Source organism: Salvelinus fontinalis, chromosome 28 (genome assembly GCF_029448725.1).
Source record: "Salvelinus fontinalis isolate EN_2023a chromosome 28, ASM2944872v1, whole genome shotgun sequence".
Lineage (NCBI taxonomy): Eukaryota > Metazoa > Chordata > Actinopteri > Salmoniformes > Salmonidae > Salvelinus > Salvelinus fontinalis.
The window spans coordinates 36,506,533-36,531,492 of NC_074692.1; the positions used below are offsets into that span (position 1 = coordinate 36,506,533).

The 24,960-nt window shown below is 52.6% G+C and overlaps 2 protein-coding genes across 3 annotated transcripts in view; one reads left to right on the forward strand and one right to left on the reverse strand.

The window, feature by feature from the left end:
• Positions 1-24,960, forward strand: part of LOC129826655 (serine/threonine-protein kinase TAO3-like) — a 163,554-nt gene that overhangs the window by 47,583 nt on the left and 91,011 nt on the right. The window lies entirely within an intron of this gene.
• On the reverse strand, positions 13,235-17,109 carry LOC129825780 (uncharacterized). The gene is made up of 4 exons (XM_055885924.1): positions 17,032-17,109; positions 16,534-16,758; positions 14,376-16,415; positions 13,235-14,281 (listed from the first exon to the last, which is right to left on the reverse strand). Exons 1-4 carry the CDS (start codon positions 17,107-17,109, stop codon positions 13,235-13,237), a joined length of 3,390 nt encoding a protein of 1,129 aa, XP_055741899.1.

Consider the following 24,960-nt stretch of genomic DNA (forward strand, 5'->3'; position numbering starts at 1 on the left):
ATCTATGCATAGTCGCTTCGCCCCCACCTACATGTACAAATTCCCTCAACTAACCTGTACCCCCGCACACTGACTCAGTACCGGTGCTTATAGCCTCGTTACTTTTTATTATTTGTTACTTTAGTTTGTTTGGGAAATATTTTTTTAACCAAGAGTGCAATTCAAGAAGAGTTAAGGGCTTGTAAGTAAGCATTTCACAGTAAGGTCTACTACACTTGTTGTATTCGGTGCATGTGACAAATAAAATTTGATTTGAAATAACACTCACCTCAAGAATGAGGCCTTGGAGAGAGTCTGAGGCTGCATCTCAATACTATGAAGCGGTCTTGTGTCCCTTTTTAATGTATCTGCACTGATAAGAAAGACCTGGACAGGTGATGGCAAATTCCCAGTAGGCCACCCGTCCACCATATTGTTTTCATATATCATCCTGTGTGGAAGAGGAAAGGAAGACGCGATTGCAATGCACCCCCAGTAGCAATGTGAACTGTCAGTGTTTCAGTTATCCAGTGTTTTTAGTGCAGTACAGAAGGAGAGGAAACGACTCTAGACTATTGAGATCCAACCTCTCTCGCCTACTGACTTCCTCCACTAGATCAGTGAATGAAACCCAACTCCTACCGTCCTGCTCTGCCTGACAAAAGTCACGTGAGGACAGTTCTAGTCGGGACACCTCATCTCTTGGTAGCGATGCCACTAGCCCCGTTAACACACTCACGTCTAATGCATAGAGCCAAAGCTATGCAGTGTCTGTTCATTTGATATTTTAAATATTTAATGGTGTAAATCTGATGAGCGGCTCTGGGTTTGCGTGTGTGTCTATACCAGAGCCTGGGCCTGTACCCGGGTGGGTTTTGTCTTTTGCCCTGTGCTCGATTCTGTGCTCGATTCTGTGCTTGCTGTGAGATGGGCTTCGTCCCAAATGACACCCTGTTCTCTATTTGGTGCAGCCCCTCCGCACCTCTCTGATTCAGAGGGGTTGGGTTAAATGTGGAAGACACATTTCAGTTGAATGCATTCAGATGTACAACTGACAAGGTTTCCCCCTTCCCTTTTGATTGGAAAATCATGTTGAGCAGCCCTCTACTCCTCTCCCCCTCTACTCCTCTCCCCCTCTACTCCTCTCCCCCTCTACTCCTCTCCCCCTCTACTCCTCTCCCCCTCTACTCCTCTCCCCCTCTACTCCTCTCCCCCTCTACTCCTCTCCCCCTCTACTCCTCTCCCCCTCTACTCCTCTCCCCCTCTACTCCTCTCCCCCTCTACTCCTCTCCCCCTCTACTCCTCTCCCCCTCTACTCCTCTCCCCCTCTACTCCTCTCCCCCTCTACTCCTCTCCCCCTCTACTCCTCTCCCCCTCTACTCCTCTCCCCCTCTACTCCTCTCCCCCTCTACTCCTCTCCCCCTCTACTCCTCTCCCCCTCTACTCCTCTCCCCCTCTACTCCTCTCCCCCTCTACTCCTCTCCCCCTCTACTCCTCTCCCCCTCTACTCCTCTCCCCCTCTACTCCTCTCCCCCTCTACTCCTCTCCCCCTCTACTCCTCTCCCCCTCTACTCCTCTCCCCCTCTACTCCTCTCCCCCTCTACTCCTCTCCCCCTCTACTCCTCTCCCCCTCTACTCCTCTCCCCCTCTACTCCAATCCCCCTCTCCTTCAATCCCCCTCTCCTTCAATCCCCCTCTCCTTCAATCCCCCTCTACTCCTCTCCCCCTCTACTCCTCTCCCCCTCTACTCCTCTCCCCCTCTACTCCAATCCCCCTCTCCTTCAATCCCCCTCTCCTTCAATCCCCCTCTACTCCAATCCCCCTCTCCTTCAATCCCCCTCTACTCCAATCCCCCTCTCCTTCAATCCCCCTCTCCTTCAATCCCCCTCTCCTTCAATCCCCCTCTACTCCAATCCCCCTCTACTCCAATCCCCCTCTCCTTCAATCCCCCTCTACTCCAATCCCCCTCCTCTCTCAAACTAGATCAGTTGGTGTGGCAGTGTGCTGAGCCACAAATGGAAGTGTGTGTGTGTGTGTGCAGATTGTGTGTGTCTATGCTGTGTGCGTTTGCTCGTTCACGCACTCCTCTCATACATTTTACATGCCCTAGTGGGAACGAGGCTGAAGCAGCAACATGACTCACTGGGCTTGGGTAGACTTCACCACAGGCACTTGTTACGGTTGTGTCAGGCCAGGGTCATCCATGGAACTGTGGTGTGCTGTAGCTTACATGAGAAGTGTGTGTGTGTGTGTGTGTGTGCGCGTCTCTCCCCCCTTGTACTGTATCAGCTTTGGCAGTTAGCAGAGCTAGGCAGGCCTGTAGCAGCCAGTCAGTCGATGCTGAAGCTGCCTGAAACCAAACCCTAGCCACAACACAGCGGGTGTAAATCATAGTTAATCCATACAAACTGACAGTCACGTGGGATTGATTTATTTATTTAATACTGGACCAATCACCAGTCTCTCCCTCATCACTTTTATAGCTCTGGTTAACGCACGCTAGCATGCTACAGGCAAGGTTTGCCTTTTGGAGTCTGTCTGTCCTAGTGTGTGTACATGCATATGTCTGTGCGTGTGTTTAGGTGTGTATGGGGAATGCGTTTGTGGCCCTGTCAAATCAATGCAGCTGGTAACTGATAGTGTCATAAACAGACCTAGGGTTATTGTCCAGTCAATGACAATACAGTTGAGCTGGGGCCATGGGGCTGTTTTCCACACACTGATGGGAATCAGTACTTATCGAATGGTCTTCCATCTCTGTGTTCTGGCTACATCTATAACAGCAGTGGGTGGCAGCCCCATGCCAAACCATGTCCAAAAGAGACAGGACCACAGTGGGAAATAACTATTTATTCATATTTTTTTTTGTTGCTCCAAATTCACCATCTGCTTTAGTAAAGCCTAGTTCCTGCAATGACTCTAACTGGTGAGTAAATTGGAGTTGAGTGAATTATATCCATTGGCCTGGTTAGGGTGGTGGTTGAGTGAATTATATCCATTGGCCTGGTTAGGGTGGTGGTTGAGTGAATTATATCCATTGGCCTGGTTAGGGTGGTGGTTGAGAGAATTATATCCATTGGCCTGGTTAGGGTGGTGGTTGAGGGAATTATATCCATGGGCCTGGTTAGGGTGGTGGTTGAGAGAATTATATCCCTTGGCATGGTTAGGGTGGTGGTTGAGAGAATTATATCCCTTGGCATGGTTAGGGTGGTGGTTGAGAGAATTATATCCATTGACCTGGTTAGGGTGGTGGTTGAGAGAATTATATCCATTGGTTAGGGTGGTGGTTGAGAGAATTATATCCATTGGTTAGGGTGGTGGTTGAGAGAATTATATCCATTGGTTAGGGTGGTGGTTGAGAGAATTATATCCATTGGTTAGGGTGGTGGTTGAGAGAATTATATCCATTGGTTAGGGTGGTGGTTGAGAGAATTATATCCATTGGCCTGGTTAGGGTGGTGGTTGAGAGAATTATATCCATTGGCATGGTTAGGGTGGTGGTTGAGAGAATTATATCCATGGGCCTGGTTAGGGTGGTGGTTGAGTGAATTAAATCCATTGGTTAGGGTGGTGGTTGAGATAATTATATCCATTGGCATGGTTAGGGTGGTGGTTGAGAGAATTATATCCATTGGCCTGGTTAGGGTGGTGGTTGAGAGAATTATATCCATTGGTCTGGTTAGGGTGGTGGTTGAGAGAATTATATCCATTGGTCTGGTTAGGGTGGTGGTTGAGAGAATTATATCCATTGGTCTGGTTAGGGTGGTGGTTGAGAGAATTATATCCATTGGCATGGTTAGGGTGGTGGTTGAGAGAATTATATCCATTGGTCTGGTTAGGGTGGTGGTTGAGAGAATTATATCCATTGGTCTGGTTAGGGTGGTGGTTGAGTGAATTATATCCATTGGTCTGGTTTGGGTGTTGGTTGAGAGAATTATATTCATTGGTTAGGGTGGTGGTTGAGAGAATTATATCCATTGGTCTGGTTAGGGTGGTGGTTGAGAGAATTATATCCATTGGTCTGGTTAGGGTGGTGGTTGAGAGAATTATATCCATTGGTCTGGTTTGGGTGTTGGTTGAGAGAATTATATTCATTGGTTAGGGTGGTGGTTGAGAGAATTATATCCATTGGTCTGGTTAGGGTGGTGGTTGAGAGAATTATATCCATTGGTCTGGTTAGGGTGGTGGTTGAGAGAATTATATCCATGGGCATGGTTAGGGTGGTGGTTGAGAGACTTGGTCTTTAAACTCTAACCTGTTTTAGAATTTTTGTAAAACCTATTGGCTTAATGCCCAGTTAACCTCAGATTAACCAACAGTCCATTCACCAAACCCTCTGATTTAACTGTCACTAGTCTTGGGAGAGTGGATGGATGTGATTGGACAGTAATTGGACAGATGTGTAGGAGGAGCAAGTAGGATGTTGCCTGTTGTGAGTTATTGTGTGTCTAGGTAGTTAAATTAGCCTACTACTGGCCTATACCAGGAGTTATTCCTGACCAGGTCACAGTCAGGAAAAGCTCTTGGCCCTAATAGTTTGAGAATAGATCAGTGTAATATTTTTTTATTTGAACCTTTTTATTTAACTAGGCAAGTCAGTTAATAAGAACAAATTGTTATTTACAATGACGGCCTACCGGGGAACAGTGGGTTAACTGCCTTGTTCAGGGGCAGAGCGACAGATTAGGCTAGTTTAGGTATGAATCATTAATTTATTCTGTTTTGCTAAGGTCATCTTACCACGGAAGCAAATTGTCAGTGAAGTGTTATCTTTTGGAACTGTGATTGTCATTCGTCCCCGTTCAATGACATGAGTTAACTCAGGCCAGAGAGGGTGTTGTCAGGAGTCGTCTGTTTTTTTTTTTCAATTTATTGACTCGTCGAAATGTTAAAACGTGTTTTTCCATATATAGTCACACCCATTGCTGCATGTCCAGTCATGTGAAACCCCTAGATTAGGGCCTAATGAATTTCTTTCAATTGACTGGTTTCCTTATGTACTGTAAGTCAGTAAAATCTTTGAAATTGTTGCATGTTGTTTATTTTTGTTCAGTATATATGTAGGCTACTGAGGTTGGCTGATGCTTTAAGCACACAGTGATTAAATAATTAAGACACAGCAATGAATCAAGAGGGAGCCAGAGATAGCCTGTAAAAACAGACTTTGTTTACTTGCTGTTTGATGTGAAGAAAAAATACTTTCAGAAGCTCCACAGCTCATTATTGGTGGTGAGTTAAGACAATCAGAAATATTATCAGATCGTCAAATGGACACATTTATAAGCCTACATTTGCATGCAGGCCAGGTAGCCTAGGCCTACTTCTATGCGTGTCCTTACTCAACATTTACAGAAGCGCTCCATACAAAACACAATGACTAAATTGACAACTTGCAAACAGAATAAAATAAATCAAAATGTTGGCTGCATGTAATTTCAAGTCAAAATGTATTTTTCACATGTGCTGAATACAACAGGTAGACCTTACTGTGAAATGCTTACTTACATGCCCTTAACCAACACAGCAGTTTTAACAATATAGAGTTAAAATATTTACAAAATCAACTGAAGTGTAGAAGAAAAGAAAGAAAGTTACACAATAAAATATCAAGGGGCTATATACAGGGGGTACCGGTATAGAGTCAATGTGGAGGCTATATACAGGAGGTACCGGTATAGAGTCAATGTGGAGGCTATATACAGGGGGTACCGGTACAGAGTCAATGTGAAGGCTATATACAGGGGGTACCGGTACAGAGTCAATGTGGAGGCTATATACAGGAGGTACCGGTATAGAGTCAATGTGGAGGCTATATACAGGAGGTACCGGTACAGAGTCAATGTGGAGGCTATATACAGGAGGTACCGGTACAGAGTCAATGTGGAGGCTATATACAGGGGGTACCGGTACAGAGTCAATGTGGAGGCTATATACAGGGGGTACCGGTGCAGAGTCAATGTGCGGGGGTACAGGTTAGCCGAGGTAATATGTACATGTAGGTAAGGGTAAAGTGACTACACACAGATAATAAACAGCGAGTAGCAGCAGTTTAAAAACTGTGGGGTGTGTCAATTCCAATAGTCCGGGTGGCCATTTTCTGTGCGGTAGCAGAGAGAACAGTCTGACTTGGGTGACTGGAGCCTTTACCATTTCTTTGGGCCTTCCTCAGACACCGCCTAGCATATAGGTCCTGGATGGCAGGAAGCTTGGCCCCAGTGATGTCCTGGGCTGTACGCACTACCCTATGTAGTGCCTTATTGTCAGATGCCGAGCAGTTGCCATACCAGGCGGTAATGCAACCGGTCAGGATGCTCTCGATGGTGCAGCTGTATAACTTTTTGAGGATCAGGGGGCCCATGCCTTATCTTTTCATTCTCCTGAGGGGGAAAAGTGTTGTAATGCCCTCTTCACGACTGCCTTGGTGTGTTTGGACCATGATAGTTTGTTGGTGATGTGGACACCAAGGAACTTAACTCTCTACCCGTTCCACTACACTCCCTTCGATGTGAATGAGGTGCGTTTGGCCATCCTTTTCCTGTAGTCCACGATCATCTCCTTTGTCTTGCTCACGTTGAGGGAGAGGTTGTTGTCCTGGGACCACACTGCAAGGTCTCTGACCTCCTTCCTATAGGCTGTCTCATCGTTGTCTGTGATCACGCCTACCACCGTTGTGTTGTCAGCAAACGTAATAATGGTGTTGGAGTCGTGCTTAGCCATGCAGTCGTGGGTAAACAGGGAGTACAGGAGGGAACTGAGCACGTGCCCCTGAGGATCCCCAGTGTTGAGGATCAGCATGGCAGATGTTGCTACCTACCCTCGCCACCTGGGGGGCGGCCCATCAGTAAGTTTAGGATCCAGTTGCAGAGGGAGGTGTTTAATCCCAGGGTCCTTAGCTTAGTGATGAGCTTTATGGGCACTATGGTGTTGAATGCTGAGCTGTAGTCAATGAACAGCATTCTCACATAGGTGTTCCTTTGGTCCAGGTGGGAAAGGGCAGTGTGGATTGTGTCATCTATGGATCTGTTGGGGCGGTAGGCTAATTGGAGTGGGTCTATGGTTTCTGGGATGATGGTGTTCTGAGCCATGACCAGCCTTTCAAATCACTTCATGGCTACTGACGTGAGTGCTACGAGTCGGTAGTCATTTTGGCAGGTTACCTTCGCTTTCTTGGGCACAGGGAATATGGTGGTATGCTTGAAACATGTAGCTATTACAGACTCGGTCAGGGACAGGTTGTAAATGTCAGTGAAGACACTTGCAAGTTGGTCCGTGCATGCTCGGAGTACACGTCCTGGTAATCCGTCTGGCCCTGCGGCCTTGTGCATGTTGACTTGTTTAAAGGTTTTGTGATCACACACACTCCGTAGCCGATGTGGCTAAAACCGTTGTTCCGTCGTCCGGAACAGCTGGTGCTGTCATGCATGCTTTAGGGTTTCTTGCCTCGACGCGAGCATAAAAGGCATTTAACCCATCTGGTAGGCTCGCCTCACTGGGCAGCTCGCGGCTGGGTTTCCCTTTTGTCCTTAATAGTTTGCAACCCCCGCCACATCTGACAAGCGTTAGAGCTGGTGTAGTAGAATTCAATCTTAGTCCTGTATTGACGCTTTGTCTGTTTGATGGTTCGTCTGAGGACATAGCTAGATTCCTTATAAGCGCCCGGATTAGTGTCCTGGGGCCGGATTCACAAAACTTTACTTACGAAAAAACGTAAGAAGTTTCTTAACTTATCAACTTAATATTTTTTTCCTTAAGTTTGTCAATGCAATTCCTCAATGTTCTTAGGAACTTCGTAAATATCTTATGTGACAATGACATTAGTGAAGTGCTTGAAACCAATAAAAAAGCCTATGTGACAGGGATGATCGGATTTGGTTATTTTGTTATTTTTCACACACAGCCATCAGACTAGCTATATCAAAATTGGATAACCAAGAAAAGAGATTGAAGTGATGGTGCAGGAAATGGCAGCCAGAAAAAGGTTGCTTTTGGGGAGACTTGATAACTGCGGGGTCACTGAAGACACCAAAAAGAAAGCATGTGCGGGAGTGGCCGAGTCTGTCTCTGCCGTCGGGGGTATGGCAAAGGACAGTGACGCCGTAAAAAATAAGTGGTCTGACATCAAGTCGGCTGCTAAGAAGGGATCTGAGAGACCGTTAATGTGGACCAGCTGGAGGACAAGGGGTCATCCATTATAGTGATGGTGGTAGAGAGAATGCGCAACCGGTAAGTTATCTACTTTAGCTAGCTAACGTGTAAAGACATTATAGCCAAAATAGCTAACGTTAACGTCATTAGCTAAGTTAGCCAAGTTCTTCTTTGCAAATTGACGAGATAGCGCTAGGTATTTAACACTTCTAGAATATTGTAATATATTCTTAATTGCTAGCTAGCTAGATAATGCATGTTTAATTTGTTTTCTTGCTGTATTTAAATATCCGGTAGCCACCTGTCTGGCGCAAGAAAACATTCATGTTTACAAAAGTATCCATTCATTTCAAGACAAGGGTTTAGCTGTCCTAAAGTTAAGTAAATTTCGAAGAAATCCTAAAGCATTATTTTCAAGAATCCCAATTCTTCTTAACTTTTTTTTAGTAAGAAACTTACTAAAAAAAAAAAACATTTCCAATAACTCTATTGAGGAATAGCAACTTTGCTTAACTTATCTGCCATTTTTCCTTAACTATAGACTTAAGAAATGTCTTCTTAAAAACGTTTCGTGAAGAAACGGCCTCTGCTCCTTGAAAGCGGCAGCTCTAGCCTTTAGCACGGTGCGGATGTTGCCTGTAATCCATGGCTTCTGGTTGGGGTATGTATGTACGGTCACTGCGGGGACGACATCATCGATGCACTTATTGATGAAGTCAGTGACTAATGTGGTATACTCCTCAATGCCATCGGAAGAATCACGAAACATATTCCAGTCTGTGCTTGCAAAACAGTCCTGTATCTTAGCATCTGCTTCATCTGACCACTTTCTTATTGACAGAGTCACTGGTGCGTCCTGCTTTAGTTTTTGCTTGGAATCAGGAGGATAGAATTATGGTCAGATTTGCCAAATGGAGGGCAGGGAGAGCTTTGTACGCATCTCTGTGTGTGGAGTAAAGGTGGTCTAGAGGTTTTTTCCCCCTGCGCATTTAACATGCTGGTAGATATTGGGTAAAATGGATTTGAATTTGGTTCTGAATCAGTCATTAAAGAACATGTTTGAACTTTATATTTAAAAAAACAAAAATGCCATGCTGTCCAATTTTATTTATTTTTTGAAGTACCGTGATATGATATTTTGACCATATCGCCCAGCCCTAGTGTGACTGTGTGAGACTTTAGTAGCGAGATGTGCTCCCCTCGCCCTGCATCTGACTGACTGTTAGACTACAATTACAGGAGCAGGGTGAGGGAGAGGGCAGGAGCACAGAAACCATACAGCCTCCGGTTCACTACACACACACACACACACACAAACCCCTCCCCCCTTACACACACACGCGCACACACACAAAGGGACCTTATGTAAAATGTATTTAATATATTCAAGTTGGAAAGTGAAAATCTAGGTTAGCTCTAGCCCTGAGGTTGATGTGGACTTTCCCCCTCGCCCTCCTGGGGAAAATGACTAAGTTATGTTGTTGAAGTACACCAAAAAATACCAAAAAACACAGATTGATTGAGTTTTCTTGCAGAAAAATTCTTACCATCCCCAGGGCATGGTGTGTGATGTCAGAGGTCGTTGTAGATTCTCGGAAGTCGGAAATCCTATCTTCTGCCTGGCCTTTAATGTGTGGTCATGTAGGCCGTTGATGAAATACAACATCTAAGGTAATTTGTCATGTGCACGGGAGACAGCTGGGGTAAACGGTACAGTGAAATGCTTACGTCCTGAACTTTATCAACGGTGCAGAGTACATGTAAAGTAGCAAAGATAAGCGATCAGTAGATGAATAGAACTGTAACAGAGCACAACATGGAGGAAGCTATAGTAGATCTTCAACCAGGTGACCTTACAGCCCACTACCAGTGTTGGACCAGGTGACCCCACAGCCCACTACCAGTGTTGTACCAGGTGACCCTACAGCCCACTACCAGTGTTGGACCGGGTGACCCCACAGCCCACTACCAGTGTTGGACCAGGTGACACCACAGCCCACTACCAGTGTTGGACCAGGTGACCCTACAGCCCACTACCAGTGTTGGACCAGGTGACCTTACAGCCCACTACCCGTGTTGGACCAGGTGACCTTACAGCCCACTACCAGTGTTGGACCAGGTGACCCCACAGCCCACTACCAGTGTTGGACCGGGTGACCCCACAGCCCACTACCAGTGTTGGACCAGGTGACCTTACAGCCCACTACCAGTGTTGGACCGGGTGACCCCACAGCCCACTACCAGTGTTGGACCAGGTGACCTTACAGCCCACTACCCGTGTTGGACCAGGTGACCCCACAGCCCACTACCAGTGTTGTACCAGGTGACCTTACAGCCCACTACCAGTGTTGGACCAGGTGACCTTACAGCCCACTACCCGTGTTGGACCAGGTGACCTTACAGCCCACTACCAGTGTTGGACCAGGTGACCCCACAGCCCACTACCAGTGTTGTACCAGGTGACCCTACAGCCCACTACCAGTGTTGGACCAGGTGACCCTACAGCCCACTACCAGTGTTGGACCAGGTGACCTTACAGCCCACTACCCGTGTTGGACCAGGTGACCTTACAGCCCACTACCAGTGTTGGACCAGGTGACCTTACAGCCCACTACCAGTGTTGGACCAGGTGACCCCACAGCCCACTATCAGTGTTGGACCAGGTGACCCTACAGCCCACTACCAGTGTTGGACCGGGTGACCCCACAGCCCACTACCAGTGTTGGACCAGGTGACCCCACAGCCCACTACCAGTGTTGGACCGGGTGACCTTACAGCCCACTACCAGTGTTGGACCAGGTGACCCCACAGCCCACTACCAGTGTTGAACCGGGTGACCTTACAGCCCACTACCAGTGTTGGACCAGGAGACCCTACAGCCCACTACCAGTGTTGGACCAGGTGACCCTACAGCCCACTACCAGTGTTGGACCAGGTGACCTTACAGCCCACTACCAGTGTTGGACCAGGTGACCTTACAGTCCACTACCAGTGTTGGACCAGGTGACCCTACAGCCCACTACCAGTGTTGGACCAGGTGACCTTACAGCCCACTACCAGTGTTGAACCGGGTGACCTTACAGCCCACTACCAGTGTTGGACCGGGTGACCCTACAGCCCACTACCAGTGTTGGACCAGGTGACCCTACAGCCCACTACCAGTGTTGGACCAGGTGACCTTACAGCCCACTACCAGTGTTGGACCGGGTGACCCTACAGCCCACTACCAGTGTTGGACCGGGTGACCTTACAGCCCACTACCAGTGTTGGACCGGGTGACCTTACATCCCACTACCAGTGTTGGACCAGGTGACCCTACAGCCCACTACCAGTGTTGGACCAGGTGACCTTACAGCCCACTACCAGTGTTGGACCAGGTGACCCCACAGCCCACTACCAGTGTTGGACCGGGTGACCTTACAGCCCACTACCAGTGTTGGACCAGGTGACCTTACAGCCCACTACCAGTGTTGGACCGGGTGACCCCACAGCCCACTACCAGTGTTGGACCAGGTGACCCCACAGCCCACTACCAGTGTTGGACCAGGTGACCCTACAGCCCACTACCAGTGTTGGACCGGGTGACCCTACAGCCCAGTACCCGTGTTGGACCGGGTGACCCCACAGCACACTACCAGTGTTGGATCCTCTCACTCTGGATACATTCCAGTAGTTTGCCTCTACCAAGAGAGAGTGGGGAGGGGGCGCAAGAGAGAGTGGAGAGGGGGCGCAAGAGAGAGTGGAGAGGAGGGCACAAGGCGAGGAGGGCACACAGAGCAGAAGCTGCTTAGGACTTTGAGATGCACCCCCTGCTTCTCTCAAAAATATAAACACATCATGCAACAATTTAAATTATTTTACTGTGTTACAGTTAATTATTAGGAAATCGATGGATTTCACATGACTGGGCAGGGCCACAGCCAATCAGAATTAGTTTTTCCCCACAAAAGGGCTTTATTACAGACAGAAATAATCCTCAATTTCATCAGCTGTCTGGGTGTCTGCTCTAAGACAATCCCACAGGTGAAGAAGCCGGATGTGGAGTTCCTGGGTTAGCGTCTGCGGTTGAATGTACTGCCAAATTCTTTAAAACAACGTTTGTTGCAGCTTATGGTAGAGAGAGAAATTAACATTTGATTATCTGGCAACAGCTCCTGTGTACATTTCTGCAGTCAGCATGCCAATTGCACACTCCCTCAACTTGAGACATCTGTGGCATTGTGTTGTCTGACACAACTGCACATTTTGGAGTAGGCTTTTTATTGTCCCTGAACACAAGGTGCACCTATGTATTCATCATGCTGTTCAGCTTCTTGATATGCCGCAGCTGTCTGGAGGATGGATTATCTTGGCAAAGGAGAACTTCTCACTAACAGGGATGTCAACAAATATGTACACAACATTAGAGAGAAATAAGCTTTTTGCGCATGGCTTTTTATTTCATGCTCCTGAATCATGGAAACACTTTATATGTTGCGTTTTATATTTTTGTTCAGTGTACATTATTAGTCTGAGTCTAACTATATTCAGCCTTATTTCCAGTTGGATTTGAATGTCTCTCTCTCTCACACACACACACACACACTCACACACACACACACACACACACACACACACACACACACACACACACACACAGAGACCAGGCTTTCCAGCTGTGGAAGTGGGCTGGGCAGAATACACACTTGCTCAGACACACACATGGTCGGGTCAATGCAGGTCGTCTGAACCACCGCTACAGTTAATGTCCTGACACTAAGGTTTCCATTAGATTAGACACAGTTCATATAAGAGTAAGGGCCAGTGTGTGGTTGGTGCTATATATGGAGCAGCAATATTGTCGTAGTACAGAAGTCACAGATCACAGTCCAACGTGTGTTTGTGTGGGAACAGAAGATGATCCGTCAGATGTTAACAGATAACATGGTTAACGTCCTCGGTGGCGTAGCAGTATTGGATTGGGTTATTCACACACAGTCACGTGTGTGTGAGTGAGAGAGACACCGGGGGGGACTAGGGGAGTGCGGAGGGTGATGAGGAGGATTGGGGGAGAGCGCTGGGGGGAGGAGGACTGGGAGGGAGGGGACTGGGGGAGTGAGAGGGGTGAGTACTAGGGGAGCGTGTGGAGGGGTGAGGACTGGGGGAGCGCGTGGGGGGGTGAGACTAGGGGAGGATGAGGACTGGGGGAGCGCGTGTGGGAGGATGAGGACTGGGGGAGCGCGTGTGGGAGGATGAGGACTGGGGGAGCGCGTGTGGGAGGATGAGGACTGGGGGAGCGCATGGTGGAGGATGAGGACTGGGGGAGGATGAGCGCTGGTGGAGGATGAGGACTGGGGGGGGGGGCGTGCGGGGGAGGATGAGCGCTGGTGGAGGATGAGGACTGGGGGAGCTGGATTGGGGGAGCACGACTGGGGAGGATGGCGACTGGGGGAAGCGCGACTGGGGGGAGCACGACTGGGGAGGATGGCGACTGGGGGAAGCGCGACTGGGGGGAGCACGACTGGGGAGGATGGCGACTGGGGGAAGCGCGACTGGGGAGGATGGCGACTGGGGGAAGCGCGACTGGGGAGGATGGCGACTGGGGGAAGCGCGACTGGGGAGGATGGCGACTGGGGGAAGCGCGACTGGGGAGGATGGCGACTGGGGGAAGCGCGACTGGGGAGGATGGCGACTGGGGGAAGCGCGCGGGGGAGGATGAGGACTGGGGGAAGCGCGCGGGGGAGGATGAGGACTGGGGGAAGCGCGCGGGGGAGGATGAGGACTGGGGGAAGCGCGCGGGGGAGGATGAGGACTGGGGGAAGCGCGCGGGGGAGGATGAGGACTGGGGGAAGCGCGCGGGGGAGGATGAGGACTGGGGGAAGCGCGCGGGGGAGGATGAGGACTGGGGGAAGCGCGCGGGGGAGGATGAGGACTGGGGGAAGCGCGCGGGGGAGGATGAGGACTGGGGGGGGGCGTGCGGGGGAGGATGAGGACTGGGGGGGGCGTGCGGGGGAGGATGAGCGCTGGTGGAGGATGAGGACTGGGGGAGCACGACTGGGGAGGATGGCGACTGGGGGAAGCGCGACTGGGGGGAGCACGACTGGGGAGGATGGCGACTGGGGGAAGCGCGACTGGGGAGGATGGCGACTGGGGAGGATGGCGACTGGGGGAAGCGCGACTGGGGAGGATGGCGACTGGGGGAAGCGCGACTGGGGAGGATGGCGACTGGGGGAAGCGCGACTGGGGAGGATGGCGACTGGGGGAAGCGCGACTGGGGAGGATGAGGACTGGGGGAAGCGCGCGTGGGAGGATGAGGACTGGGGGAAGCGCGCGGGGGAGGATGAGGACTGGGGGAAGCGCGCGGGGGAGGATGAGGACTGGGGGAAGCGCGCGGGGGAGGATGAGGACTGGGGGAAGCGCGCGGGGGAGGATGAGGACTGGGGGAAGCGCGCGGGGGAGGATGAGGACTGGGGGAAGCGCGCGGGGGAGGATGAGGACTGGGGGAAGCGCGCGGGGGAGGATGAGGACTGGGGGAAGCGCGCGGGGGAGGATGAGGACTGGGGGAGCGCGCGGGGGAGGATGAGGACTGGGGGAGCGCGTGTGGGAGGATGAGGACTGGGGGAGCGCGTGTGGGAGGATGAGGACTGGGGGAGCGCGTGTGGGAGGATGAGGACTGGGGGAAGCGCATGGTGGAGGATGAGGACTGGGGTAGGATGAGCGCTGGTGGAGGATGAGGACTGGGGGGGGGCGTGCGGGGGAGGATGAGCGCTGGTGGAGGATGAGGACTGGGGGAGCTGGATTGGGGGAGCACGACTGGGGAGGATGGCGACTGGGGGAAGCACGACTGGGGGGAGCACGACTGGGGAGGATGGCGACTGGGGGAAGCGCGACTGGGGGGAGCACGACTGGGGAGGATGGCGACTGGGGGAAGCGCGACTGGGGAGGATGGCGACTGGGGGAAGCGCGACTGGGGGGAGCACGACTGGGGAGGATGGCGACTGGGGGAAGCGCGACTGGGGAGGATGGCGACTGGGGGAAGCGCGACTGGGGGAAGCGCGACTGGGGAGGATGAGGACTGGGGGAAGCGCGACTGGGGAGGATGAGGACTGGGGGAAGCGCGACTGGGGAGGATGAGGACTGGGGGAAGCGCGACTGGGGAGGATGAGGACTGGGGGAAGCGCGCGGGGGAGGATGAGGACTGGGGGAAGCGCGCGGGGGAGGATGAGGACTGGGGGAAGCGCGCGGGGGAGGATGAGGACTGGGGGAAGCGCGCGGGGGAGGATGAGGACTGGGGGAAGCGCGCGGGGGAGGATGAGGACTGGGGGAAGCGCGCAGGGGGACTGGGGGAGCTGGATTGGGGGAGCACGACTGGGGGAAGCTCGCGGGGGAGGATGACGACTGGGGGGAGCGCGGGGGGAGGATGACGACTGGGGGAAGCGCGGGGGGGAGGATGACGACTGGGGGAAGCGCGGGGGGGAGGATGACGACTGGGGGAAGCGCGCGGGGGGGAGGATGACGACTGGGGGAAGCGCGCGGGGGGGAGGATGACGACTGGGGGAAGCGCGCGGGGGGGAGGATGACGACTGGGGGAAGCGCGCGGGGGGGAGGATGACGACTGGGGGAAGCGCGGGGGGGAGGATGACGACTGGGGGAAGCGCGCGGGGGAGGATGACGACTGGTGAAGCGCGCGGGGGAGGATGACTACTGGGGGAAGCGCGCGGGGGAGGATGAGGACTGGGGGAGCGGGGGGGGGGACTGGGGGAGCTGGATTGGGGGAGCACGACTGGGGGAAGCGCGCGGGGGAGGATGAGGACTGGGGGAGCGGGGGGGGGGACTGGGGGAGCTGGATTGGGGGAGCACGACTGGGGGAAGCTCGCGGGGGAGGATGACGACTGGGGGGAGCGCGTGGGGGTGGATGAGGACTGGGGGAAGCGCGGGGGGGGAGGATAAGGACTGGGGGAGCGTGCGGGGGGGAGGACTGGGGGAGGGGGAGCGTGCGGGGGAGGAGGACTGGGGGAAGCGCGGGGGTGAGGATAAGGACTGGGGGAGCGTGCGGGGGAGGAGGAGCGCGCGGGGGAGGAGGAGGAGGACTGGGGGAGTGTGACTGGGGGAGGAGGACTGGGGGGAGCGTGCCGGGGGGAGGAGGACTGGGGGGAGCGTGCCGGGGGGAGGAGGAGGAGGGCTGGGTGGGAGGACGAGGACTGGGGGAGCGCACGGGGGTAGGAGGACCGGGGTGAGGAGGAGGAGGAGGAATGCTGGGGGAGCGTGCCGGGGAGGAGGAGGACTAGGGGAGCTCGCGAAAGGGGGGTGGACTGGGGGAGGAGGAGGAGGAGGAGTGAGGGAGAGCAGGGGAGGACGAGGATTAGGGGAGTGCGCGGGGGTCGGAGGACTGGGCGAGTGTGGGGGGCGGGGACTAAGGGAGAGGAAGACTAGGGGAGCGCGCGGGGGAGGAGGAGGAGGACTGGGGGAGTGTGACTGGGGGAGGAGGACTGGGGGGAGCGTGCCGGGGGGAGGAGGACTGGGGGGAGCGTGCCGGGGGGAGGAGGAGGAGGGCTGGGTGGGAGGACGAGGACTGGGGGAGCGCACGGGGGTAGGAGGACCGGGGTGAGGAGGAGGAGGAGGAATGCTGGGGGAGCGTGCCGGGGAGGAGGAGGACTAGGGGAGCTCGCGAAAGGGGGGTGGACTGGGGGAGGAGGAGGAGGAGGAGGAGGAGGAGTGAGGGAGAGCAGGGGAGGACGAGGATTAGGGGAGTGCGCGGGGGTCGGATGACTGGGCGAGTGTGGGGGGCGGGGACTAAGGGAGAGGAAGACTAGGGGAGCGCGGGGGGGGAGAGGAGACTGGGCGAAGATCATCTGTCACGCTGTACCACTGGGCGAAGATCATCTGTCACGCTGTACCACTGGGCGAAGATCATCTGTCACGCTGTACCACTGGGCGAAGATCATCTGTCACGCTGTACCACCGGCGAAGATCATCTGTCACGCTGTACCACTGGGCGAAGATCATCTGTCACGCTGTACCACTGGGCGAAGATCATCTGTCACGCTGTACCACTGGGCGAAGATCATCTGTCACGCTGTACCACTGGGCGAAGATCATCTGTCACGCTGTACCACTGGGCGAAGATCATCTGTCACGCTGTACCACTGGCGAAGATCATCTGTCACGCTGTACCACCGGCGAAGATCATCTGTCACGCTGTACCACCGGCTCCGTCATCTGTCACGCTGTACCACCGGCTCCGTCATCTGTCACGCTGTACCACCGTCTCCGTCATCTGTCACGCTGTACCACCGTCTCCGTCATCTGTCACGCTGTACCACCGGCTCCAACAGCATCCATGTTCTTCTAGACTACTGGTACCTAAAGGCTGATCTATGTAGCCTCACTCCCATGATTCATAGTGAGTCTTCTATAGAGCCGTCCTATTATTTTGCGTCACTAAGCTCAGAATATGGTAGAGCTAGCTCCTCAGACTGCTTTGAAAGCTATAAATCCTGTTGTGTAGCAGAAGTCTGTGTGTGTCTGCATCTGCGCGCCCTGTTATCAGTCACCCTATCTGAGATAAGTCACGTCTATAAAATCCCACCAACAGCATGTTGCCACCAAAACAGGACATTCTGTTGAGTTTGGAGGGTTGTGTGAGTTCATGTCCTGTTTGTACTTACTGTAACCGGCTGTAGACATCTGGTACAAGTGTGTATCGTCTTTGTTAGTCAGCAACATATTGAATCAGTCCATTTTATTTTTGTGTATCTGTGTATCTCTGTGTGTCTGTGGCCCTACTTAAACCCAATGCTAGATTTAAGACACTGACGCACATGCTTGCGCGCATACACATATGCACACACACGCACAGAGACACACACAAATTATGTCTCTCTACAAATGGCACTCATCTTTAGAGCTGCAGCTAGTTCTGTGACATTAATACGGTTAGATTCTAGTCCAATTAATTTCCCCCAGACTGGGGGAGCCCACCAGCTGAGCAGCAGCCACAATCGGCTTAATATTTGCCCCTAAAAAATAAAAAATAATTCATGTCTCCTCGCCTCCTCGCTCTCCTCCCCTGCGCTCCTCCCTCCTCGCTCTCCTCCCCTGCGCTCCTCCCTCCTCGCTCTCCTCCCCTGCGCTCCTCCCTCCTCGCTCTCCTCCCCTGCGCTCCTCCCTCCTCGCTCTCCTCCCCTGCGCTCCTCCCTCCTCGCTCTCCTCCCCTGCGCTCCTCCCTCCTCGCTCTCCTCTCCTGCTCTCTTCCCCTCCTCGCTCTCCTCCCCTGCTCTCCTCCCCTCCTCGCTCTCCTCCCCTCCTCGCTCTCCTCCCCTGCTCTCCTCCCCTCCTCCCCTGCTCTCCTCCCCTGCTCTCCTCCCCTCCTCCCCTGCTCTCCTCCCTCCTCCCCTGCTCTCCTCCCTCCTCCCCTGCTCTCCTCCCCTCCTCCCCTCCTCCCCTGCTCTCCTCCCCTCCTCCCCTCCTCCCCTCCTCCCCTGCTCTCCTCTTCTGCTCTCCTCCCCTCCTCCCCTGCTCTCCTCTTCTCCCCTGCTCTCCTCCCCTGCTCTCCTCCCCTGCTCTCCTCTTCTCCCCTGCTCTCCTCCCCTGCTCTCCTGCTCTCCTCCCCTGCTCTCCTCCCCTCGTCCCCTGCTCTCCTTCCCTGCTCTCCTCCCCTCGTCCCCTGCTCTCCTTCCCTGCTCTCCTCCCCTCGTCCCCTGCTCTCCTTCCCTGCTCTCCTCCCCTCGTCCCCTGCTCTCCTTCCCTGCTCTCCTCCCCTCGTCCCCTGCTCTCCTTCCCTGCTCTCCTCCCCTCGTCCCCTGCTCTCCTCCCCTGCTCTCCTCCCCTCCTCCCCTGCTCTCCTTCCCTGCTCTCTTCTCCCCTGCTCTCCTCCCCTGCTCTCCTCCCCTGCTCTCCTCCCCTGCTCTCCTCCTCTCCAACCCTGCTCTCCTCCCCTCCTCCCCTCCCCTGCTCTCCTCCCCTCCCCTGCTCTCCTCCCCTCCTCCCCTCCCCTGCTCTCCTCCCCTCCCCTGCTCTCCTCCCCTCCTCCCCTGCTCTCCTCCCCTGCTCTCCTCCCCTCATCACATGCTCTCCTCCCCTCCTCCCCTCCTCCCCTGCTCTCCTCTCCTCCCCTGCTCTCCTTCTATCCTTTCTCAATTCAATTCAAGGGGCTTTATTGGCATGGGGAACATATGTCAACATTGCCAAAGCAAGTGAGGTAGATAATATACAAAAAGGAAATAAACAACAGAAATGAACAGTAAACATTACACTCACAGAAGTTCCAAAAAGAATAAAGACATTACAAATGTCATATTATGTATTTATACAGTGTTGTAACGATGTACAAATAGTTAAAGTACAAAAGGGAAAATAAATAAACACATATGGGTGGTATTTACAATGGTGTTTGTTCTGATTGCCCTTTTCTTGTGGCAACAGATCACAAATCTTCCTGCTGTGATGCACACTGTGGTATTTCACCCAGTAGATATGGGAGGATATCAAAATTGGATTTCTTTTCAAAATCTTTTTGGATCTGTATAATCTGAGGGAAATATGTGTCTCTAATATGGTCATACATTTGGCAGGAGGTTAGGAAGTGCAGCTCAGTTTCCACCTCATTTTGTGGGCAGTGTGCACATAGCCTGTCTTCTCTTGAGAGCCATGTCTGCCTTCTCAATAGCAAGGCTATGCTCACTGAGTCTGCACATAGTCAAAGCTTTCCTAAAGTTTGGGTCAGTCACAGTGGTCAGGTATTCTGCCACTGTGTACTCTGTTTAGGGCCAAATAGCATTCTAGTTTGCTCCTCCCTCTCTCCCCCTCCCTCCTCCCTCTCCTTCCTCCCTCTCTCTCCTCCTTCATCCCTTCCTCCCCCTCTCTCCCTCCATCCCTTCCTCCCCCTCTCTCCCTCCCTTCCCCTAATCTATCCTCCCCCTTCTCTCTCCTCCCCCTTCTCTCTCCCCCCCTTGTCTCTCCCCCCTTCTCTCTCCTCCCCCTTGTCTCTCCCCCCTTCTCTCTCCTCCCCCTTGTCTCTCCCCCCTTCTCTCTCCTCCCTTCTCTCTCCTCCCTTCTCTCTCCTCCCCCCTTCTCTCCCCCCCTTCTCTCTCCTCCTTCCCTCTCTCTCCCCTTCCTCCTTCCCTCTCTCTCCCCTTCCTCCTTCCCTCTCTCTCCCCTTCCTCCTTCCCCCTCTCTCCCCTTCCTCCTTCCCCCTCTCTCCCCTTCCTCCTTCCCCCTCTCTCCCCTTCCTCCTTCCCCCTCTCTCCCCTTCCTCCTTCCCCCTCTCTCCCTCTCTCCTTCCCTCTCTCCTTCCCTCCCTCTCCCTCTATCCTTCCCTCCCTCTCTCCTCCCCCTCCCTCTCCCTCTCTCTCTCCTCCCTCCCTCTCTCTCTCCTCCCCCCCTCTCTCTCTTACCCCATATCTCTCTCTCCTCCCCCTCCCCCCCTATCTCTCCTCCCCCTTTCCCCCTCTAACTCCTCCCCCTTTCCCCCTCTCTCTCCTCCCATCTCCCTATGTCTCCCCCTTTCGCACTCCTCCCATCTCCCTATGTCTCCCCCTTTCGCACTCCTCCCATCTCCCTATGTCTCCCCCTTTCTCACTCCTCCCTCTTTCCTCCCACCCTCTCCTCTCTCCTCCCTCTTTCCTCCCACTCCTCCCTCTTTCCTCCCACTCTCCTCCCTCTTACCTCTCCTCTCTCCCTCTTACCTCTCCTCTCTCCCTCCCCTCCTCCCTCCTTCTCTCTCTCCCCTCCTCCCTCCTTCTCTCTCCTCCCTCCTTCTCTCTCTCCCCTCCTCCCTCCTCTCTCTCCCCTCCTCCCTCCTATCTCTCTACCTCCCCTCCTTTCGCTTTCTCACTCCCTCCTCCTGCCTTCTCACTCCCCTTCTCTCTCCCTCCTCACTCCCCTTCTCCCTCCCTCCCCTCCTCCCTCCTTCTCTCTCCCTCCCCTCCTCCCTCCTTCTCTCTCTCTCCCCTCCTCCCTCCTTCTCTCTCCCTCCCCTACTCCCTCTTTCTCACTCCCTCCCCTCCTCCCTCTTTCTCACTCCCTCCCCTCCTCCCTCCTTCTCCCTCCTCCCTCCTTCTCACTCACTCCCCTCCCCCTTCCTTCTCACTCACTCCCCTTCTCCCTCCTCTCTCTCACGCCCCTTCTCCATCCTACTCTCTCACTCCCCTCCTCCCTCCTTCTCTCTCTCCCTCTGTTCCTCCATCCCGTCCTCCCTCTTCTCCCTCCCGTGCTCTCTCTCCTCACCCCCTCCCGTCCTCCCTCCATCTCCTCTCTCTCCTCCTCCCTCTCTCTCTCCTCTGTCTCTCCCCCCCTTCCTGTCTCTCTCCCCCCCTTCCTGTCTCTCTTCCCCCCTTCCTGTCTCTCTTCCCCCCCTTCCTGTCTCTCTTCCCCCCCTTCCTGTCTCTCTTCCCCCCCTTCCTGTCTCTCTTCCCCCCCCTTCCTGTCTCTCTTCCCCCCCTTCCTGTCTCTCTTCCCCCCCTTCCTGTCTCTCTTCCCCCCCTTCCTGTCTCTCTTCCCCCCCTTCCTGTCTCTCTTCCCCCCCTTCCTGTCTCTCTTCCCCCCCTTCCTGTCTCTCTTCCCCCCCTTCCTGTCTCTCTTCCCCCCCTTCCTGTCTCTCTTCCCCCCCTTCCTGTCTCTCTTCCCCCCCTTCCTGTCTCTCTTCCCCCCCTTCCTGTCTCTCTTCCCCCCCCTTCCTGTCTCTCTTCCCCCCCTTCCTGTCCCGCCCCCCCCCCCTTCCTGTCTCTCTCCCCCCCCCCTTCCTGTCTCTCTTCCCCCCCTTCCCCTCTCTCCCCCCTTCCCCTCTCTCCCCCCCCTTCCTGTCTCTCCCCCCCCCTTCCTGTCTCTCTCCCCCCCTTCCTGTCTCTCTCCCCCCCTTCCCCTCTCTCTCCCCCCCCCCTTCCCTCTCTCTTCCCCCCCCTTCCTGTCTCTCTTCCCCCCCCTTCCTGTCTCTCTTCCCCCCCTTCCTGTCTCTCTTCTCCCCCTTCCTGTCTCTCTTCTCCCCCTTCCTGTCTCTCTTCCCCCCCTTCCTGTCTCTCTTCCCCCCCTTCCTGTCTCTCTTCCCCCCCTTCCTGTCTCTCTTCCCCCCCTTCCTGTCTCTCTTCCCCCCCTTCCTGTCTCTCTTCCCCCCCTTCCTGTCTCTCTTCCCCCCCTTCCTGTCTCTCTTCCCCCCCTTCCTGTCTCTCTTCTTCCCCCCCTTCCTGTCTCTCTTCCCCCCCTTCCCCTCTCTCTTCCCCACCCTTCCTGTCTCTCTACCCCTTCCTGTCTCTCTACCCTTCCCCTCTCCTCATCCCATCCCCATCCTCTCCTCCCCCTCATCCCATCTCCATCTTCTCCTCCCCCTCATCCCATCTCCATCTTCCCCTCCCCCTCATCTCTTCCCCTCATCCCTCTCTCTCTCCTTCTCCCATCCATCTCTCTCTCCTCCCCCATCCATCTCTCTCTCCTCCCCCCATCTCTCTCTCCTAGAGATAGGTCTAGAGGTCGACCGATTATGATTTTTCAACGCCGATACCAATACCGATTTATTGGAGGACCAAAAAAACCGATACCGATTTAATCTGCCGATTTTAAAAATATATTTTTTTTATTTGTAATAATGACAATTACAACAATACTGAATGAACACTTATTTTTACTTAATATAACACATCAATACAATCTATTTAGCCTCAAATAAATAATGAAACATGTTCAAGTTGGTTTAAACAAAGTGTTGGAGAAGAAAGTAAAAGTGCAATATGTGCCATGTACGAAAGCTAACGTTTAAGTTCCTTGCTCAGAACATGAGAACATATGAAAGCTGGTGGTTCCTTTTAACATGAGTCTTCAATATTCCCAGTTAAGAAGTTTTAGGTTGTAGTTATTATAGGAATTATAGGACTATTTCTCTCTATACGATTTGTATTTCATATACCTTTGACTATTGGATGTTCTTATAGGCACTTTAGTATTGCCAGTGTAACAGTATAGCTTCCATCCCTCTCCTCGCCGCTACCTGGGCTTGAACCAGGAACATATTGACAACAGCCACCCTTGAAGCAGCGTTACCCATGCAGAGCAATGGGAACAACTACTCTAAGTCTCAGAGCGAGTGACGTTTGAAACGCTATTAGTGCGCACCCCGCTAACTAGCTAGCCATTTCACATCGGTTACACCAGCCTAATCTCGGGGGTTGATAGGCCTGAAGTCATAAACAGTGCAAAGCTTGAAGCATTGCGATGAGCTGCTGGCAAAACACACAAAATTGCTGTTTGAATGAATGCTTACGAGCCTGCTGGTGCCTACCATCGCTCAGTCAGACTGCTCTATCAAATCATAGACTTAATTATAACATAATAACACACAGAAATACGAGCCTTAGGTCATTAATATGGTCGAATCCGGAAACTATCATCTCGAAAACAAAACATTTATTCTTTCAGTGAAATAAGGAACCGTTCCGTATTTTATCTAACGGGTGGCATCCCTAAGTGTAAATATTCCTGTTACATTGCACAACCTTCAATGTTATGTCATAATTACGTAAAATTCTGGCAAATTAGGCAGCCCAAACTGTTGCATATACACTGACTCTGCGTGCAATGAACGCAAGAGAAGTGACACAATTTCACCTGGTTAATATGGCCTGCTAACCTGGATTTCTTTTAGCTAAATATGCAGGTTTAAAAATACATACTTCTGTGTATTGATTTCAAGAAAGGCATTGATGTTTATGGTTAGGTACAGTCGTGCAACGATTGTGCTTTTATCGCAAATGCGCTTTTGTTAAATCATCCCCGGTTTGGCGAAGTTGGCTGTCTTTGTTAGGAAGAAATATTCTTCACAGTTCGCAACGAGTCATGTTAGCAGATAATATTAACTAAATATGCAGCTTTAAAAATATATACTTTTGTGTATTGATTTTAAGAAAGGCATTGATGTTTATGTTTAGGTACACATTGGAGCAACGACAGTCCTTTTTAGCGAATGCGCACTGCATCAATTATATGCAACGCAGGAAACGCTAGATAACTAGTAATATCAATCATGTGTAGTTAACTAGTGATAATGATTGATTGATTTTTTTTTATTAGATAAGTTGTTGCCAGCTAGCAACTTACCTTGGCTTACTGCATTCGCGTAACAGGCAGGCTCCTCGTGGAGTGCAATGTAATCAGGTGGTTAGAGCGTTGGACTAGTTAACTGTAAGGTTGCAAGATTGAATCCCCGAGCTGACAAGGTAAAAATCTGTCATTCTGCCCCTGACCAAGGCAGTTAACCCACCGTTCCTAGGCCGTCATTGAAAATAAGAATGTGTTCTTAACTGACTTGCCTAGTTAAATAAAGGATAAATAAAGGTGAAAAAAAAACATTAAAAAGCGGCCAAATCGGTGTCCAAAAATACCGATTTCCGATTGTTATGAAAACTTGAAATCGGCCCTAATTAATCGGCCATTCCGATTAATCGGTCGACCTCTAGTACACACACATACACTGTCGTGGGTACACACATACCGTGGGTACTCACACACACTGTCGTGGGTACACACACACACACACACACACACACACACACACACACACACACACACACACACACACACACACACACACACACACACACACACACACACTGTCATGGGTACACACACACACACTGTCAAGGGTGAGTACGTCACACACTGACGTACTCACACACACATCATTGAGTGTCTGAAGGACGTCTGCACACGTACTCACAGTTTGTCCTGCACATAGATCTCTCACACACACAGTCTAACACAGTCACACAGCAATAACAGTGTCTGAAGGCCGTCTCCTGCCCTTGGCTACGAGGCGTTCTCTGACCTAGCACTGTTAGTCACATCACACACAAAATATAGGACCCCCTTTCT